The following is a 19,446-nucleotide window of genomic DNA, read 5'->3' as shown; positions in this document are numbered from 1 at the left end:
TCCGGGTATGATATCTTTATTTCGGAGTTACTCGTGAATCTTGAATTGAATCGACTTGTGGTATGTCAAGTATCTATGAATCCAGTAAGAGCCCTCGAGTATGGAAATTCAGGGAGATTATTTGAAAGAGTGGATTTTCGCAAAGGTGGGCATTTGTTATGTTGATTGCCTCCAGGGTCTGTGATGGATATTCGAGTCGCAGTACTCACAGCCCGAAATCTCAAGTATTGTTAAAATTACATTTTGGGGTGTTTTAAAGGGGGGACTCGGCGAGTTGGAGCCAGACTCGCCGAGTAGGATCGCAGACCTGGTCGCGGGTTCGCGACTGGACTCGACGAGTCAGATAGGGACTCGGCGAGTCTGCGCTGTTTAGCGAAAACCCTAGCCGTTTAGGTTTGGGACGTGTATAATGAACTTATAGGCCGTCATTTTCCGTCTTTAGCCTACTGAGAAGAACCCTAATCGGTTGTGTGCATCTGGAGCAAGGATTGAAGGCCATTGGTGGTCTTGAAGAAGTTATTGTGCAAGGAAGAGAAGGGTTTGGCTAAAGGAACAACAAGGGAATCACATTCTGAGGATTGGAGATACAGAGAGCACATTATCCAGGTAAGGATTTGTGTATACTCTGCTATGGTGATGTATTTAGAGAATTAGGGTTTATGGAACCCTTTTATGGATAGATTGAATGTTACCCTTGTTCCCCAAACGATTGTAACCCTGTATTAGGACCCTTGGAGGTCCAGAATATCCCATGTCTGTGCATTTCGGGAATTGGTGAAGGTTTTGGATTGAAATCCTTATGCCTTAGGTCAACATGTAAATTATAAGTCTTGGAGTGTATCATGAGCACCTAAATGAAGACCTTATGTAATGGACCAGTCGAGGAAGGCCAGACCTATGAATGGTCGGAGCAGTTATGACCTTAGGAAGCAGTTTGCGCGACTGCATGGCATGGACTCGCCGAGTCAGATGAGCAGACTCGGCGAGTAGCTTGAAGAATAACTGGGACTCGTCGAGTTGTTCATCAGACTCGGCGAGTGGAGTCGGGGTGGCCCCGCGATTCTTCCAGGAGTAACTCGTCGGGTCAAGGAGGATACTCGACGAGTAGAAGGGAAACTTAGAGGATTGGAGGACGACTAGACTCGCCGAGTCGCCAGAGTACTCGTCGAGTCCGGTCGAGTTGACCGTGGACCGTTGACCAGAGTTGACCTATGTGTAATTTCTTAGGGTCAGTTGTCTTGAAAGATAAAAGTATTAATAAGAGAATACATTACCCAGGGAGCTTGAAGCTCGGCGGATCAAGTGCAAGTGATTTCAGGAGTTGCTAATTTCCAGTATCCACGAGGTGAGTCTTCTCACTATACTATACCCGGAAGGGTTTGACTGTGTGACCGGAAGGTCGAATACGATGTATGTTATATATGCTATAAATAGAAAGGTGGTTGCTATGCATGATATGTATGTTTATACGGGCCGGAAGGCGATATGTTATGTGACAGAAAGGTCAGGTATGATATATGACGTATGTGCTATGTGCGTTAGATTAAATGTATTATGTGTTGTAAATGTTATGGGCCGGAAGGCAATATATTATGGGCCGGAAGGCAATATGTTACGGGCCGGAAGGCAATATGTTATGGGCCGGAAGGCAATATGTTACGGGCCGGAAGGCAATTTGTTATGGGCCGGAAGGCAATGTGCTATGGGCCGGAAGGCAATACGTTATGGGCCGGAAGGCGATTATCTCATGGGCCGGAAGGCATTGTGCAGTGGACCGGAAGGTCAGGGCCTGGAAAGGCGTATGTGTGTAAGGTGTATATTGGGGAACTCACTAAGCTTCGTGCTTACAGTGTTTTATGTTATGTTGTTTCAGGTTCTTTCAGTAACGCGGGACGGCACCGGCTCGATTGTACACACCAAAGAAAGAGTTGTATTTTGGAGGATCCTGGTTTTCTATTCAAGTGAAAATGGAACTATGTTTTGTAATTCAAATATGAATATGATTTTAAACAAGTATTTTAATGTTAAATTGATTATTTAAATGAAAATTTTGCCTTGAAAACCACGGTGTTACAGTTTGGGTCTATTAAGACCTCTATGGTTGAGTATTTTGATGAGCGTTACGCAGCCCTTGCAGAGACGGCTGCCGCAACAGCTGCATCAGCTGTATCCGCGACAGGGGGAGAAGCTAGTAGGGGCTTCCAGTACTAGGACTTCGATAATACGAAACCCCTAGTTTTGATGGGACGCAGGATCCCATCAAGGCTATGAGGTGGATCTCATATGTGGAGGGGTGTTTCTTTACCTGCTCGTATCCTACTGACCAGAAGGTCAGGTGTGCTCTGAACCTGCTAAGGTCCGGGGCCAAGGACTATTGGAGACTAGCGACTGGGTCGTACACTAAGGATCAGAGAGCTGCTGTTACCTGGGAGCAGTTCATGGATATGTTTCGCACCCGATACATTCATCGGGTCGAGCGGGAACGATTGTCACAGGAGTTTTTGAGTTTGAGGCAAGATGGGGAGTCGGTGACGGAGATCACCTACATGTTTACAGAGAGGGCAATGTTCTACCCAGAGTTTGCTTCCGAGAAGGCTCAGATGACCCGATATCTGAGCATGCTCAAGATTGACATCTGTCAGTTTGTGTCTACACAGGAATGTGATACTCTTTCAAGTTGTAGGAGGCCGCTAGACGGCGTGAGATGGATATTGAGCTGCAGTTGAGGGAGCAGCGGCAGGCCCCAAAACAATCACAACCGGTGCCTAAGCAGTCTAAGACCACTGATTCTAGGACCGGGAGTCAGCAGAGCCGTACTTGTGGAAAGTGCGGCAAGAGTCATTCTGGAGTTTGTGGAGTGGGTAGTGGGTGCCATGACCTAGGCCCAATCCTTTCTAGTCTTTTCAATCTCACTAAGGCCCATTAAAGTCCCCAAATGGCCCAATTTTCTAAATTCGGACTAACTCCTCAAATGGGCTTTCCTTTCAAGTCCAACTAGTCCTTGGGCCCTTGACTGATTTCTGAAGACCCATCACAACCCAAATACTGCTATGTCCAAATCATGGCCCAAACCAAGGCCCAATAACAAAAAGTCCACTGACTGAGCGTATGCTGAGCGTACCTTTCTATACGCTGCGTGTACTGGTGTGTACGCCCAACACACTCTCTTGTTAAGGCATTTTCTCCAAAATTGCTTAATCCCTTAAGACACAACGTCCAAACTACAGATCTGAGTCCAATACTTCGTCCTAATACATAAAGTCAATCACTTGGTGGCTTGAAACCCACCAAATGAGCCCGACACTAAAAATAACAATAAACTTTCATGTAAATGGATAGATCTCTTGCATGGCTACATAAAGGCCTCAGAGCTTGCAACTTTACTGCTAAAGGAATACTTTGAGCTTCAAGGGTGGCAACCCTAAGCTCAAAAACAAAGTTGCCTGAACAAGATCCATCCTTTGGACCTAAAAAGGTCCAAATCTTCAAAACCCTAGATCTAAGGAGCTTTATACATCCTTTGGGTGCCAAAAGATGAACTAGTTCCAGATCCTTGAGCTCAAGATACTCAAGTGCTTTTTCCTCCAACTTCTCTTCACTTCTTCCAAGCCTTTCTTCACCAAAATGGACTCAAAAAGGTCAAACACAAGAAACAATGGAGTATGGGACAAACTAGGGTTTTCTAAGGGTGAGGGACTAGTGAGGAGGCCAAAGGGGAGGCTATAATGGGGTATTTATATGTCTTAGACCCTAAAAATTAGGGTTTGGCATCTGCCTACGTACGCTGGGCGTACCTCTTGGTACGTTGCGTGTACGCCCCCGAGTCCCTCGAATCCAATGTGGCAACTATGCCCCACATACGCCAAGTTATGCCCAGCATACGACTTGTGGACAACCCAACTTCTTGGACCATTTGCTAAGGTCCACTCCAAAAGGTTCCATTGTCCAGTGTTAGTCCAAAGCTAATACTAATTTACATAATTCAAATAATACCTCGAGAGACGGATGTTACAATTCACCCCCACTTGAATCAGACTTCGTCCTCGAAGTCTGTTGCTACTGAATCTGGAAACAGCTCTGGGTAGTGCTCCCTCATCTCCTCCTCGGACTCTTGAGTCCACTCTAAACCCTTCTGGTGCTGCCATTGTACCTTCACTAACTCAAAACTCTTATTTCTCAACTCATTCGTCTTGCAATCCAGGATCGCCACTGGATTCTTAATGTAGTTTAGGCTATCATCGAGTTTAATATCCTCCCAAGGTACAACCACAGATGCATCTACTGGGCACTTTCGTAACTGAGAAACATCGAAAGTGTTGTGGATCTAGCTTAGCTCGGCATGAAGATCCAATCGGTATGCAACCTTGCCCACTCACCTCCGAAACTAGATAGCACCCTTCCAAGGTGACACTTTCAGGAGGACCATGTTGCCCACCTGAAACTCCAAATCCGAACGTCGTCTGTCGGCGTAACTCATATGCTGACTCTGAGCAGTCTAGAGCCTACTCCGGACCTGATGGATCCACTCCGTGGTCTTGAGTACTACATCCATACTCCCCATGACCCTCTGACTGACCTCACCCCAACAGATTGGGGTCCTTAACTTCCTCCCATACAACATCTCGAAGGGAGGCCGATCTATACTGGAGTTGTAGCTATTGTTATACGAAAATTCTGCTAACGAAAGATACGTATCCCAACTGCCACCGAAATCTAACACGCATGCTCGAAGCATGTCCTCAAGAGTCTGAATCATCCTCTTGCTCTGCCCGTCCGTCTGAAGGTGGAAAGCGGTGCTGAAAAGGAGACGAGTACCCATCTCGTCGTGAAACCGCTTCCAAAATTTGGAAGTAAAACGGACATCTCGGTCTAATACTACTGAGATAGGTACTCCATGTCATGCCACCACCTCTCGTACATAGATCTCAGCTAACTTCTCGACCAAGATGCTTTCCTGGATCGGTATGAAGTGGGCGTTCTTGGTCAACCGATCCACAATGACCCATATCGGATCGACCCCACGTGTAGTCCTGGGAAGCCTAGTGATAAAATGCATAGTAATGTCCTCCCACTTCCATATGGGGATGTCCAACGGTTGCATCTTTCCATGTTGCCTCTGGTGCTCCGCATTGACCTTCCTACAGGTTAGACATCTCTCTACGTACCAAGCAACATCCCACTTCATGCAGGGCTACCAGTAATTGGGTCAAAGATCTTTGTACATCTTTGTCGCCCCTGGATGGATGGAGAACCTAGACTTATGGGCCTCGTCCATCAATATCTGTCGTACCCCGCCCAGTACGGTACCCAGACCCTTCCATGCAGGGTTAACAATCCGCAGCTGTCATAGTCAAAAGAGGCCACCTTGCCTATGATCCGCTCACACTTCCGATGCTCCTCCTTCAGGCCCTCGACCTACGCCTCACGGATCTGCTCCAACAATGGAGTCATCACTGTTATCCTCATACAGATGTCTCGGATCGGGTTCGCTACCGTCTTGCCGCTCATGGAGTCAACCACTATGTTGGCCTTGCCCAGGTGGTAAGGGATCTCACAATCGTAGTCCTTCACATCTAACCACTGATGTTGCCTCATGTTCAGATTTGGTTGATCCATGAGACACCTCAAACTCTTGTGGTCCGTGTAAATGGTACACCGGACCCCGTAGAGGTAATGCCGCCAAATCTTGAGGACGAACACCACATCGCTCAACTCTAAATCATGCGTCGGATAGTTAGCCTCGTGAGGCTTCGGCTACCTCGAAGCATAAGCTATCACATGACCCCGTTACATCAACACTGCTCCCATGCCTGTGATCAAAGCATCACAGTAGACTATGAAGTAATCTACCCCCTCCGACAGGGTGAGAATCGACGCCTCATATAATCGCTGCCTGAGCATCTCAAAGGTTGTCTGCTGCTCAGGACCTCAACAAAAAACCACCGACTTCTTGGTCAGTCGGGTCAACGGAACTACTATTTTAGAGAAGTCCTAGATAAATCTCCTGTAATACCCTTCCAGACCCAGGAAACTTCATATCTCAGTTGGAGACCTCAGAGTCTCCCACTGCATCACAACCTTTATCTTGGCCGAATCTACCAAAATACCATTCTGGTTGACAAGGTGCCCAATAAAATGCACCTCGCGCAACCAGAACTCACACTTGGAGAACTTCGCAAAAAGTCTCTCCATCCTCAGTGTGTCTCCATCATCTCCCTCAGGTGCTCCTCATGCTGCTCCTGAGTCTTGGAGTAAGCCAAGATGTCATCAATGAATACTATTACAGACCAATCAAACATCAATCTGCACACACGGTTCATGAGGTCCATGAACGTGGCTAGAGCATTGGTGAGCCCAAACGGCATCACCACGAACTCATAATGACCATAGCGGGTCCTAAAAGCGGTCTTTTGCACATCATCATCTCTGACTCGCATCTGGTGATATCCGGACCATAAATCAATCTTAGAGAACCAAGATGCTCACTGAAGCTGGTCAAACAAATCATCTATTCTCGGGAGTGGGTAACGGTTCTTCATCGTTACCTTGTTCAGCTCCCGATAATCTATGAACATGCGATGCGACCCATCCTTCTTCTTCACAAAAAGGATCGGGGCTCCCCATGGCGAATTGCTCGGCCTGATAAAACCATTGTTTAGCAGCTCTTGCCACTGCATAGACAACTAATATGGTGCCTTGGCTATCGAATCCACACTAAGGACCAGGTCAATCCGGAACTCAACTTGTCTTTCCGGAGGTATCCCATGTAATTCCTACGGGTACACTCGTACTACCGGTACATCATCAACCGTCGCCTTACCCTTATACCGGGTATCCATGACATAAGCAACGTATCATGTGCAACCTTGCTGAATGTGGAGCATCGCCCTTGTTGCTGAACAGAAAGTCGGTCCGTGCTTTTGCCTCTCGCCCTGGATCACTAACTCTCCCCCACTAGGAGTGCGAACTCTAACCAACTATTGCTCACAATCTATCACTTTGGGTAAACACGACAACACATCAGTACATTAGTACTTTGGATATCCATGATAGGCGCGACCGTACAATAGTACTTTGGTTTAGCGCGAAAGTATCATAGTACTTTGTGTAGACATGGCAGGCAGGACAGTACATTAGTACTTGGGATAGACACGGCTTATTATTTTGCACAATTCTCACTAACCTATCACAACTACTATCTCACACGGCACTAGCACGACCTCTCGTTTATTATTTACACAACCCATTACTACCTAATCTTATTATTTAGTATGATAAAGTATAGATATTTTAAACACGTCAAGACAACACACATAACATTTAAGCAATTAGAATACTTGTATCTATGTGTAAGTTTGAAAGTAACTATGCATTCAATTGAATTGGGTGGGTGACTGGTGATCTGGGCAGAGTTTCACCTAACACCTTAGATGTTCCCTTAACATGACCTAAGTATGATTAATAAAGAGTCTTAGTCTAATGATTATGGCGACTAATGGTAGTCTAGATTCCTCATTAATCCCAATGTCTACGTCAAGATCTATCAATGAAGGATCTATCAATGAAGGATCGGCCAGGTTGGGCAGCAAGATTATTTCATCATAATAGCTTTTCTGAAATCCAACAACCAAGCCAACATGAACATTCTAAACACCTCACACGTAAGTAGATCAATCAGTATAATGACTTGGAATTACTGATATGTCTTATTTATAGGTCCATAATAACAACTTATGACTATAATGTAACATCCCGTGATTCCAGGTATTTTCAAATCCTTCCCTCGGTAATTAATATGTCATGTTGGTCTTTGAATTTGGTGGAATTTAGCCCTAAGAGGCCTGAGGGGCAAATTGGTAATTTTGATCGGAGGGGGTACGCTAGGCGTACATATGAGTATGCTAGGCGTACTAGGGCGCGCCCTAGTATGTAGGGAGTACGCATATGTACGCAGTGTGTATGTATGTCCGAGTACAACCCTAACTTTTAGGGTTTGTTGGGTATTTAAACCCCATTATGGACCCTTTACCCCAATACTTTCAGTCTCCAAGTCCTGAGATCGTTTTTGGCAAACCATAGCTTCTCTTTGGTGTGTGTATGTGTGTGTGAGCTAAGAATGTGTTTCTTGTGTGGTTGAAGAAGAAGAAGTTGCATCAAGGTATTTGGAGACTGAAGCAAGCTTGTAGATTTGGGATCATCTTGTCATTTAGAAGCCCCATAAGGTAAAAAGCTTATTCCTTTGTGCTTGTATTGTATAGATCTTATTTTGATAGCTTTTTGGTGCTCTTCTTGTCCCAAAAGTCCCAAAGTTGTGCATGATTTGTCTTGGACATTTTAAGTTGTCCTTTCAGACCCTAGGAAGGGCTCTAAGTTATAAAAATGAGGTCCCTTTGGCTAGTTTGGCTTCATGTTGCTTATAGGAGGTCTTAATGGATTAAGAACATGTAATAAGGACTTTTTGGACGTCCAAAGTCTTAAAGTTTGAGACTTTATGGTTGTGTTAGAAATCGATACAGAAAGCATAATTCCTACATACAAACTCCGTTCTCGATGTTCCTTATATCGACGAACTCTTATTAACGAGATATTCAACTCTCGTTCAGATTGTTTAAGCTAACAATCAACCAATCTAAAAGTCGATACCAATGCGCACACTGTTGCGTTGAATCTTAGAAAAATTATAACTTTCTTTAATAAAATCAGATTTAGACGTTCTTTATATGCACACTCTCGGTTTAACAACTACTACTTTCGTTTAGTTTACTTAAGTAAAATTTATTTATCAAAATATCAATTTTTATGATACGCGGAGTCGTATCGGTTTAATCATGAAACTTCGAATAACCATAAATTTTTCATAAGTCGGATTTTAACGTTTTTTATATGTGTAGAATCTTTGTCACACATTTTATACCTTTTAAAGAGTCATTATTATGACTTATAATAACTAATTTGCCTAAACCGAATTTGCGGGTGTTACAAAGGTCTTCAAAAATATCCACCCCTCTCGATGTGATTTCATTATCAAACTTGTGGCATAAACACAGGGGTGGGGGTACAAGTGTAAACCGGGTGAATTGGTGTTATTATCCTTTTGATTTTCCTTTGTAAGACACACCTTAATACAATCACGTCTTAGCTCCTTGCTACGTGTGGTTTGTTTTTTGTTTTATTTAATATATTTCGCCGTTTAAAAAAAAACAAACAAACAATCAGATGAGTGACGTTTCTAAAAAGGAACATTTTACATAGTTGTGACCTTGTTTACATCGTAAAAGTTAGTCCACTTTAAATATTTTTTTTCAAAATTACTTATCAACATTGAGCCGTTTCTTCGTAAATGGCCTTCCACGTGGTCTGAACTTCGTCTCGTCTGTGGAGCACACCTTTAAACCCAACACCACCTCCACACGTACCTCCATACGTGGCGGCCGCCCTTTCTTCCTCTTCAATCCTTCAACCACCGGAGCTTTACCATCCAACTTCGTGGACCACGCCTTTAAACCCATCACCACCTGCCGCCCTCTCGATCTCATTGAAACTTGAGCTGCCGGAGCTTTTCCTGCTGGCCGCTCCACCACCACGCGTGGCGGCTGCCTTCCCGACCTCCTCTTCAAGACTTCACTTTTCTTGGTGACTTTTGCTAGACAGAACTTATCTTCCCTTTTGAGAAACTTGAACACACATTTATCTCCTTCACATAACTCATTAGCCCGCTTAAATTCACTCCAACCCCCTGATAAATAGTATCTTGTATATTTAATACCGCCCTGTAAACATAACTTCATGGGCCACTCCTTTCCCTCAATATTCTTCATATTTATGCTTCTTCCTGCTTTTAGTCCGGTCAACCGAGAAAATTCCAACGGAAATCGCTGATGTAACCAAATTTATGCGAACAAAACTTATAATTATTATTATTTTATTTTTGGAATAAAAAATCTATTTATGATACTTTTATCTTACCAAAGTATATTTGTCTTTAGATATAATCTTCATAAAGTAAGGATCCCCGTCATCCCCATCAATATCACCACCATCGTCATCCTCATCCTCCTCATATTCTACTCCATTGCCACCGTCATCATCATAATTATCTTCTTCCTTTTCTTCTTCTTCTTCATCAGTGTCATCATGGATTTTTAAGGGGAAGTTTTTTTCGCACCCATTTGGACTGAAAATTGAAAGTTTGAAGGTGGATTCATCAACGAGCCAAAACACAAGAAAATCCCCAAATCCCAAGTCGCTATCTTCAACGACGTCGCTCCATCCATCGGTAAAGCAGTAGATTTCACCTTCTTTTTTTATCTTCAATCTCCATTCATACTCTCCATTTCTTGATAGGAGTATTGGGTTCTCAGGGATCTTCTTCTTCAAGTGCTTGCGGACAAATCCGGGTGGCAATTCCTGCAAAATTGCATGAGAATGAAAATTACAGGAAAAGGAAAAATAGAAATTGGATTACTTGAAATAAATGATTACAAGGTGAGGGGCAGAACGGTCAAGCAATATCTTGAAGAAGGACCTGAGCCCACGAGGGGCCATTTGCAGAGGGCTTTAGAATTTGGGAAAGAGGGATGCCAATTGCCAAAAATATGTGCCCTTATGCCCCCACGCACCTGAAACATTAATAAGTTTTGCTATAAACAAGAAGGATGAACTTATCTTCTGCTCATTTTAATTACATGGTAACTATGGGTACATTCATATGTGGCTCGCTAAGTTCATGGATTAATAGATCAAATTACATATTGTTCAGAACATGAGAATACCATATTTTAGAGAGAACTCGCCGAGGCGTTTTGTCAAACACCTTATATGCAATGAACATCTTTATAAAGAAAAGAAATCATACGGTATTACCAGGTAGTAATACCATTTTGTTTTCATATGCCGTTTCTAGATATACTCGTGGTCCTTTCATTTCAAGATTTATGATTTCTCAGTTCAAATATGTTTGGGTATTTGGTTTTCGGTTGAAAATACTCGGAATCAAATAGAGAATTAGGGTCCACTGGTGATTTCTTGGGAGAAAAGGGGAGAGTTGTGTGATTTATCTAACTGATTTCCTCGGATGCAGTCGATTGATTAAATAATGATGAACCTCGAAGATAGAATGAAGGGTTTGTATACATACGAGACACTTATGTCGATGACGAAATTAAAGTTCAAAAAGATAGGGGTGAAAGGGAAAAAAAAAAAAAGGTTGGGAGAGAATGGAGAGAGAGTGAAAAGGGAAGGTTGAACATAAATGGTGAATGGCAACCAAAAGTACAACAATGTTGTGTCAACCAAAAGTAAAATAAATAAATAAATGTTGGTGATGACACCTCTTAGGCTACAGCGAGTGAGCTCATAATCGGTCGCCAAGGGCGCTGAACACCGCCCTAGCTTGCACCAAGGGGGTCGACATCGAAGCCTCGTCAACATCTTAGAGAGAGATGAATAAATGTGTTCAATCCTTCATCGTTGTGATTTTCATCCCGAGTTTTTGTTCATCTTTTTTACATCTCGATTATTTTGCTATTCCATTATGCATCTCCATTGTTTCTGTTTTTGTTCTTCATATTTCAATGAATTATCAACTCCTATACTCTATTTTTGTGATTTATGTGATTGATTTCTGCAATTTACCTTTGTCTTTCCATAGTGTTTGGACAAATACCAAGTGCTCGATAAAATTCCTCAGATATCATTTATTTACTCTATGTGTAGCATAAAGACTTTAATTCATGATATTTTTTCTTTGGGTGGTTGTCGAAGCTGTTTTCTGAAAATAACCATATTGCTATTTGTGAATCTAGTAATTAGATTTTCTCCTATCATCAAATCTTTCCGAACAATTTTAAAGCATTATGATTTTCTAATGAGATTCGAAACCATTTGCTTCATGAGATCAATTGTTCATAAGATCATAATCATAAAACCATAAATTCATACACTATCATGATTTCTGCAGCTTGCTCTGACCCTTCTTTATATTGTTGGTGGTGTTTTTGCTGCTGGTTGGATAGGTACATATTCTTATATACTACCATTTATCCATCATTTTCACAATGCTCATTTTGTACTTTTCCATTCGGAGGTTTCATGTTGGATTCTTACTGGAGAAAAGCAAACAACTGTTATTAGGTCTAGATATGTTAAAGTACTTCTAAATCAAGATATGAGTTTCTTCGACACATATGGCAACAATGGCGACATTGTGAGTCAAGTATTAAGTGATATATTGCTTATCCAGTCTGCACTTAGTGAAAAAGTAGGTTCTTTTCTCATCAAGTTTTGCTTATTGGAATTAATATGTAACATTTTCTTTAACATTATCCATTATCATTAATGCAGGTTGGTAATTATATCCATAACATGGCTACATTCTTCAGTGGGCTTCTCAACCGTTGGCAAATTGTTGGGCTGACTTTATTAACTGATCCTTTTATTGTGGCTGCAGGATGAATATCAAATATATTTCTCCATAGACTTGTGAAATGGGCATTTGCCTTAAATTTCCAAAATGCATTGCAATTTGTAAATGTTACCTGAATTCAATCTCCAAGTGATAATATTTTGGTTTCTTAATTAAAATTAAAGGTAGAAAATTAGAACTCGCCAAATGCATTTTGCTATATATGTGGTAGAACTTTGATTTGTTTAGACTAAGTTCAGTTTCGATGAATGTACTTTAGATTTTCCTAACAAAATAAAAAATTAAGCAAAAAAATAAAATTTGTTTAATATTTGTGCACAAAAAATATTTGTATATTAAAAATAAAGTAATTAAATTAAATTAGAAAAAAGAAAAAAAACTAGAGTGTTAGGAGTGTTACCACTCCCTACCAAATGCTACGACCAGGTGCTAAATGGCTAAAAATAAAGTGACATTCAAAAATCTAACGTGACAATGTGTTAGGAGTGTTACCACTCCCTTTAGCCTTAGGTTGAACATAAATAGTGAATTGTCAACCAAATGGATAATGACTTAAAAGGGTAATATATTTTTCAATTTGTACATATTCGGTCAGTGAGTTTTTTTGTCCACATATACCCCTTCAACTTCGTTTTTTGAGTCTATAACTTTCGTTATGATTACTCTCGTTAAAATGTAATATATTTTTACTTACGATTTTATATAAAAAAAAAATCCCTACATGCATTCATAAAAAACGTATGGATATAAAGATCGTAAGTAAAAATATATTAGTTTTTAACATGAGTAATCTAAATGAAAGTTGTAGTAGATTGAAATACGAACGCATGGATATAAAGATTGTTAAAATCTGAGATCGTATGAAGAAGTTATAACGTTCATAACAGATGACAAAAACAACCAAGTAGTCGAGCTCGCGATGGACATAAGCATCAAAAGCCCCAAACACCTCATTAATGATTGTCCCACTTAAAATGTCATGAGAAAAACCTAAAAAGATCATTCATAAATACTGAATAAGTACAAAAACAAAATGACTTATTTTACAGAAAAAAAATATTAAGGATTAAATGTGTACAAAAATATTGAGGATTAAATGTGTACAAAATGATAAATATATTACCCTATTAAGTCATTTTACCGGCTAACCTGGAGTAGCCGGTCATAAGAACTGAATGTGTATAGTTTAACAAGTTGAAATGGTAAATGTAAATGAAAAAAAAAACTCAATAACCAAATATGTATAAATCAAAAAATATATTACCTTTTTAAGTTATTATTACTCAACCAAAAGTAAAAAAATGTTGGAGTTAAATTGATACCTTTTAGGCACCAGATATTTTGATGGGGGTGTTAGTATCTAAGTTGGAAAAAAAAAAGTGATAGTGTGTTAGTTTAATAGATTTACTTTAATTTAAAAGAAAAAAAATAGTCAACCAAAACCTATCATTCAATTTTCTCTCTCTTTTCTCAAGGCATGGAGTGGTGCAACACATGCTTAGCATGCTTATGCCTGGTGGCGAGTGGCTTAGCGACCCAATCCTCAAAGACTTAAAGTTTCTTTTGTATCTAAGTTGTTTTGTGCATACTTCCTTGATATTATATAATTCAAAGACAAAATTGCAAAAATGGTCCGTGTGTTTGTCAAATTTATGTGTTTTTGGTCCAAAACGAAACGTTGGTGCACCATTGGTCCAAAATTGGATCTTTCTATCGTTTTTGGTCCTTATCTACTTAAAAAGACCATTATGCCCTTATAATTTGTTTTTCCATTTTTTTATTTATATTAATATTTTTAACTAATTGAAAATACAAAATCACACACACACTCTCTCTCATGTGAACCGATCAATGTTCTCATTGGTAGAAAGGAGATTAATGGGAGGAAATTCAAACAAATAAGCTCAAAAAAGGATGCATCTGTCAACGTCCCTAAGATCAACGCCTCACTTCCGACCAATGGTACACCCATCACCCGCCTCACCTGCGACCACTGCTACACTTCTCTCTCTCTCTCTCTATCTCTCTCTCTCTCTCTCTCGCTCGTTCGCTCTCTGGAAACTCGAGATACACAATCAAGCACTTATATACACACAATCAAGAACATAAACTCTCGTTCTTTGTTCTTTCTCCGTGCAACCCAATCCCACCACCCTTGTACACATAATGGCAGTGGAGTGTTTTTTAGATTCATCCCTATAAACATAGTGGTGAAATCATAGGCGAAGATGGTTGAGGGTGACGATCCTTCTTCTCTTGCGTTGATGTATAATTTGAGAAAACAGTGCTGGCGACGTAGATCTGAGAAATGGCGGCGGCATATGAGAGAGGGTCGGAGATGGCCATAACACAAACCCCTAATCGTAGGTAAGGAAGCAACAACACAAACCACAAATCTTCAGTAGGAAGAGATGTAAGAGACGATAGTGAACAGTGTAGGTAAAGATTTGTTGTGGGTGGTGGTAACCGTGAGAGCTAGAGATTTGGATGTTGGCGATTGGGGATTTACAGGTGGCAGAGAAGGCTGAGCTTTGGCTGAGAAGTTGTTCGTCTTTGTCGGAAAATGATGCTTTTTAGATCCAGTAGAAGACGAATGAGCGGTGGGAGTTGGGTCACATCGTTGGATTTTGCATATGGGTCGCAAGCCATCATCACCGGAGTTTACTAAGGGGATGTTATGCACAAGCAGGGGCAACCACGGTGGTGTAGGTGGTAGTTTCCGAGCACTGGTAGAAGAAAGGGAGAGGATAGATCGATTATGTTGAGAGAGAGAGAGAGAGAGAAAGAAAGAGTAGGGTGGGGTGGTAATTTCTTTTTCCATTTCTTTTAATTGAAATAATAATAAATAAAATAAAAGAAATGAAAAAAGAAATATGTAAGGGTATATTGGTCATTTTAGGTGAGGTATAGACCAAAACTACACAAAAATGCCAACCATGGGGACCAAAACTATACAAAGTATCTGAAATTGGACCAGTGATGCACCAACGTTTCATTTTGGACCAAAAGCACATAAATTTGCCAAGCATAGGGACCATTTTTGCAATTTTATCTAATTCAAAACCCCTTACGATTTGATTTATTTTTTTTTTCCTTTTTATCTTTTGGTTGTTTTTATCTAATAAAATCTTATTTATATATTTATTTTTTCCTTTTATTGTTTTTTGTTTATTTTGTTGTTTTTTGTTTTAGATAAAACATCAAAAATAATCGTTATGGTATATATATATATATATATATATATTGGTTTTGGTCTAAACCTTACTTTTTTTTGGATCGGTGATCCTTTTGACCATCATTGTTTGTGGTTTTGGTCTCTTCGAAAATTAAATTTACTATAATACCCTTTTGTATTTATTTTCTATTTGTTTCATTTTTTAAATTTAATATTTATTTATTTATTTTAATAATTAAAAAACAATAGAAGGTCAAACCTCTCTCTCTCTCTAAGGTACCCTTATTTGTGATCATTGGCATCTCAGTCATAAATTGAAGAGTATAATCTGAGATTAAAATGTTATTGATAAGACTCATTGAATTTCAGTTGATCTATGAATTTCATATTAGATTGAAATTGGTAATTTTGTATTACCAGTAACACGCGGATCTTGGCACGTTTCGCTTTTTCCCTTCATTAATTAAAAGTTGCAAATTAGCCCTTGGAGTAGTACGCGGGACGTACTACTCGATACATTTAGCGTACTAGCTGAAAAGTCAGTACATTGGGGTGTACCATTTGGTATGCTTAGCGTACCAACGCGAGATGGATCAGGACTTCGGGTGCGTATGCGGGGCGTACGCTTATGTATGTCGGGCGTACATGCATTTTCTAAAAACCCTAATTTGGGGTGTTACACCCTATATAAACATCTTTAACCCTTAGGGTTGGTCTCTCTATCTGTCCCTAAAACTTGATGTGAATATTTAATGCACTAGTTTTTTGATTATGCACGACAATATGATTATACTTTGGGTAAACACGACAACATGATAATACATTAGTACTTTGGATAGTCACGACAGGCACAACAGTACAATAGTACTTTGGTTTAGCACGACAGTATAATAGTACTTTGGATAGACACAGCAGACATGACAGTACAATAGTACTTGGGATAGATACTGCTTATTATTTTGCACAATTCTCACTAACCTATCACAACTACTGTAACAGCCCGGAATTTCAGGTATTGCTTTAAAACTATTTTTGGGGCATTTTTGGAAGGGACTCGGCGAGTTGGAGCCAGACTCGCCGAGTAGGACCACAGACTTGGTCGCGGGTTCGCGACTGGACTCGACGAGTCCAGATATGGACTCGACGAGTCGACGCTGTTCAGCAGAAACCCTAGCCGTTTGGTTTTGGATCGTATATAACGCCTTTTAGGCCGTCATTGTCCGTCTTTTTGGCCGATTGGGAAGAACCTAAGCGTCTGTGGACATCTAGAGCAGGAGTGAAGGCTATTGGAACCTTGAAGAATTTGTTAGGCAAGAAGAGGAAGGGTTTTGGCCAAAGGAAGATCAAGGGGATCGAGTTCTGAGGTTTGGGGACACAGAGAGTATGTTTTTCAGGTAATACTTCGGATCATTCCTGTTATTTTGATGTGTACACGGATTTAGGGTTTATGAAACCCATTTGGTGATTAGATGGATTATTATGTTGTTACCCAAACGTTTATACCCCAGTAATAGGATGTTTAGAGGTCCAGAAAGTCCCATGATTGTGTATTTCGGGACCATACGTATTTCAGGAAGCAGTTGATCGACTGCATGGCATGGACTCGCCGAGTCCAATGAACAGACTCGGCGAGTAGCTTGAAGATTCACTGGGACTCGCCGAGTTGTTCTTCAGACTCGGCGAGTGGAGTCGGGGTGGCCCCGCGATTCTTCCACGTGGATCTCGTCGAGTCAAGGGGGATACTCGACGAGTAGAAAGGGAACATCAGGGAAAGTTTGAGAGGACGTCTCGACTCGTCGAGTCACCTTTGCACTCGACGAGTCCGGTCCAGTTGACCGTTGACCAGAGTTGACCTGCATATAATTTCTTAGGGTCAGTTGTCTTGAATGATAAGAGTATTAATAAGGGTATATGGTATTATAGGGAGTCTGCAGATCGGCGGATCGAGTGCGAGTGATTTCAAGAGTTGATAGTTTTCATTACCACGAGGTGAGTCTTCTCACTATACTACACCCGGAAGGGTTTGATTGTGAGACCGGAAGGTCGGATATGATATGTGTTATTTATGCTATAAATAGAAAGGTAGTTGCTGTGCATGCTATGTGTATTTACGGGCCGGAAGGCAATATGTTATGTGACAGAAAAGTCAGGTATGATATATGATACATGTGTTATATGTGTTAGAGTAAATGTATTATGTGCTGTATATGTTTATGGGCCGGAAGGCAATACGTTATGGGCCGGAAGGCGATATGTTACGGGCCGGAAGGCAATATGTTATGGGCCGGAAGGCGATTATTTTACGGGTCGGAAGGCGAAGTGTTGTGGACCGGAAGGTCAGGGCCTGGAAGGGCGTATGTGTGTAACTCGTATATTGGGGAACTCACTAAGCATTTATGCTTACAAGTTGTTATGTATGTGTTTCAGGTACTAGCGAGGACCGTGGGAAGGCGCCGACATGATGCATACACACTGCTGCTATTTGAGATCTTGGGGATTTTATATATGTATTTGATATGAAACATGGAATAAATACTATTGGTTGAATGAAATCACTTTATTTTAAATGAAAATTTTATTTGAAAATTTGCGTTGTTACAATTGGTATCAGAGCCTTGGTTTGAGGGATTCGGGTGTACCTTCGGGTATAACTGAACTCAAACCGAGGATTTGAGGAAAAATCTTTTAAAAATAATAAAGACATAAATTTTTATAAATGGTAAAGTGGTAAACAAGAACGGAGCAGTGTGTACGATCAGCCAGCGCCCGAACGGTAAAGATCCCCAGAATACCTTACAATGTTATGTTATGCACTGAATTATGAATTGTTATGCATGCTAGAAGACTAGGTATTCATGATAGGACTAGAATGGCCTGTTTTGTGATGCCTTAGTCTAGGGAGTTTGCTTATATGAGATATTCGATAGCGTGCAGGTAGATAGTGCATACTAGAGGTAGAGTACTTACTATTCGGGGTTTGGGGAGGAAGATTTGGGACGAATACTGACACGGTGTGGTCGGTAGTACTGGGCCCGTACTACCGAAGACACCGGGTCGGTGGAAGACCCAAGTAAGAATCCCTGGATATCGGAGATTGAGTAGGGTTGCGTTATCGAGTACAATTGTACTTGATGGAGTCTCTGATAATTTTATGTTGTATTTCAGAGACATCATGGTTACCACACGTCATGGGGCGAGTTCGAGCAGTGTGAGCGACGAGGATATTCGTCAGATGATTCAGGAGGAGGTAGCTGCAGCGATCCGGGCTGAGATCCCGGAGATGTTTGGGTCTATTAAGACCACACTGATGGAGACGTTTGAGGAGCGGTACGCCGCACTGACTGAGGCCGCAGCCGCTGCCGCTACCGCAGCTGTGGCCGCTGCCAGGCCGCAAGGGGGCGATTCGTTGCTGTTCCGGGAATTCAGCAACACGAAACCCCTTGAGTTCGATGGGACGCAGGATCCGATTGCTGCGATGAGGTGGATCGCCGACATTGAGGGGTGCTTCTACACTTGCTCATGCCCAGAGCACCTGAGGGTACGGTTCGCCTTGAACCAGCTCCGTCTGGGAGCGAAGGATTGGTGGAAGTTCGTGACGGCGAACTTCACTCTGGCGGAGATTACAGTGGTGACATGGGAGAGGTTTACTGAGATATTCAGGGACGAGTACGTTCCCCCAGTGGAGAGGGAACGATTGATTCAGGAGTTCTTGACCCTTAAGCAGGGTACTGATTCCGTTGCGGTGGTCACACGGAAGTTTCACGAATGGCGATGTTCTGCCCAGAGCTGGTGTCTACAGAGCAGTCACGGATGAGCCGGTATTTAGGCGTTTTGAGGAGGGATATCC

The 19,446-nt window shown here is 41.4% G+C and overlaps 1 protein-coding gene and 1 long non-coding RNA gene across 2 annotated transcripts; one reads left to right on the top strand and one right to left on the bottom strand.

Moving 5' to 3' along the window:
• Positions 1–9,226: 9,226 nt before the first annotated feature.
• LOC145041183 (B3 domain-containing protein REM5-like) lies at positions 9,227–10,871 on the bottom strand. Its single transcript, XM_078989132.1, has 4 exons — positions 10,773–10,871; positions 10,483–10,619; positions 9,967–10,407; positions 9,227–9,875 (listed from the first exon to the last, which is right to left on the bottom strand). The coding sequence occupies exons 2-4, from the start codon at positions 10,543–10,545 to the stop codon at positions 9,309–9,311; spliced, it is 1,071 nt and encodes a 356-aa protein (XP_078845258.1). The 5' UTR covers positions 10,546–10,619; positions 10,773–10,871; the 3' UTR covers positions 9,227–9,308.
• On the top strand, positions 9,981–12,625 carry LOC145041184 (uncharacterized). The gene is made up of 3 exons (XR_013679987.1): positions 9,981–10,276; positions 10,345–12,259; positions 12,343–12,625. It is a non-coding gene; the product is annotated as an uncharacterized LOC145041184 (long non-coding RNA).
• Positions 12,626–19,446: the final 6,821 nt, after the last annotated feature.

This window comes from Lactuca saligna, chromosome 4, assembly GCF_052625555.1.
Source record: "Lactuca saligna cultivar CGN05327 chromosome 4, ASM5262555v1, whole genome shotgun sequence".
Lineage (NCBI taxonomy): Eukaryota > Viridiplantae > Streptophyta > Magnoliopsida > Asterales > Asteraceae > Lactuca > Lactuca saligna.
This window is presented reverse-complemented; position numbering and strand designations above follow the sequence as displayed.